The 1,531-nt window shown below is 63.6% G+C and overlaps 1 protein-coding gene across 1 annotated transcript in view; it reads right to left on the reverse strand.

Moving 5' to 3' along the window:
* Positions 1 to 85: 85 nt before the first annotated feature.
* Positions 86 to 1,531, reverse strand: part of ABCG1 (ATP binding cassette subfamily G member 1) — a 49,836-nt gene continuing 48,390 nt past the window's right edge. Inside the window, exons 11-13 of the mRNA XM_023538197.1 lie at positions 1,416 to 1,516; positions 1,145 to 1,303; positions 86 to 494 (exon numbers count right to left, since the gene is read on the reverse strand). Of these exons, the coding sequence (XP_023393965.1) occupies positions 372 to 494; positions 1,145 to 1,303; positions 1,416 to 1,516 (383 nt within the window). The 3' untranslated portion in view covers positions 86 to 371. The remainder of the gene's footprint in view (positions 495 to 1,144; positions 1,304 to 1,415; positions 1,517 to 1,531) is intronic.

A 1,531-nucleotide genomic window follows, 5' to 3' on the forward strand; every position in this document is an offset into this window, starting at 1 on the left:
GTTCGTTCCAGGGTTTGGAGTGATCGGAAGCGTGGTGGGAGCACCCCTTGCTTCGGAGAGGAAGGACGTGCCTAAGGTGGAAACGCTCCCCAAATGCACCAGAATGCGCCCCCCCCCCCCATCCCGGGCCTCTTTGGGGCCTGGGTCACTGCGCTTCCCCCGTGCGTGTGTGGCTGTGGCCATGACGGTGACAGGGGGCACAGAAAACTAGGAAAAGCTAGAAGTCGCCGATCCCCTTGGATTCTTGATGGGAGGACCCTGCCGGCATTTAGCCGACGGCCGAGCCGTGGCTTCCGTGAGCATCTGCACGTGAATGACAGGCCCCTTCCCCGTGCGACCGTAAAGCCCCCAGTGGGAGAGCCTCGCGCGCACTACCTGACGTAGGAGATGTAGGACATCCACTGCAGGTAGGCCGGGATGGTGTCGAAGCTGACGAAGAATCCCGAGAAGAGGAGGACGGGGATGGCGGTCACAGGACCCACGAAGGTCGCCACCTGCAGGGGTGACACAGAGAGAGCTTATTGTCCGACCCAGCTTCCTCCTCAGGTGGCCCCGAAGGCCACATTCCTGGACAGGGAAGGACCGGTTTTCAGGATGTGTCTTACGAGGGCGGCACAGAAGTGTCTGGTTTGGGGTGCGAGCCGCTCGCTTTGAGGTTTCGTGATTCACCACAGGTCTGGCTTTGTTTTAAGGAAAGGCCTGAGCCGGCCCCCTGAAGCCACGGAGCTGCGGAACTGCAAACGCACAGGGGTTCGGCGGGTCGGGGGGCAGGGCAGCGCAGGTGTCCAGGAAGGGCACGTGGAGGGACTTAGGTGGGGTGGGAACATGGGGGTGCCATGGGGGTGGCAAAGGGATGGTCAAGGGGTCCCCCAAGGCAACAAAACAGAACGTGGCCTCTGAGCCAGCTGCCTGACCCTGCATGACCCAATCACACTGCCTCTTTGGGCCTCAGTGGCCCCACCTGTGAGGTGGGGACAGCGCAGCGCTTGGCAGACACCAAGCACCACACAGGGGCACCTGCCAGTCCTGACTGGCCAGGACCAGGTGAGTCCTGCCCTGGGGGCAGGAAGCGGGGGCGGGATCAGGAGTCGGGGTGGCGCTGAGCCCAGCAGAGCCTGTCCCGCGATGTCCCCTAGGCTGGTACCTGCAGGGACGTGGAGGCAGCCCCGATCAGCAGGCCCAGGGACTGTGCCACCAGCGAGGTCATGGTGCCCAGCGCGGCAAACAGGACGAACCGCAGGGCGTCGGACGGCTGTGACGTCATCCAGTACACGATGCTGCAGTAGGCCACGGGGAACATGATCTGGAAGCATGGGGCCCGTCACGCTCAGGGGACGCGGCGTTTCCCGCCCTGTCCTACAGGGTGCGAGGGAGACCCCCGCCCCTCTTCAAACACACGCCCCTCGCTCACGCACCTGGAAGGGGACGTCGGCCATGGTCTTGGCCAGGTAGTAGGCCTTCAGGCTGTACCAGTAGTTCAGGTGTTCCCGAAGAAACACGCCCATCTCCAGCGGAACTAGGAGACAGGAGG

This window comes from Pteropus vampyrus, unplaced genomic scaffold, assembly GCF_000151845.1.
Source record: "Pteropus vampyrus isolate Shadow unplaced genomic scaffold, Pvam_2.0 Scaffold214, whole genome shotgun sequence".
Taxonomy (NCBI): Eukaryota; Metazoa; Chordata; class Mammalia; order Chiroptera; family Pteropodidae; genus Pteropus; species Pteropus vampyrus.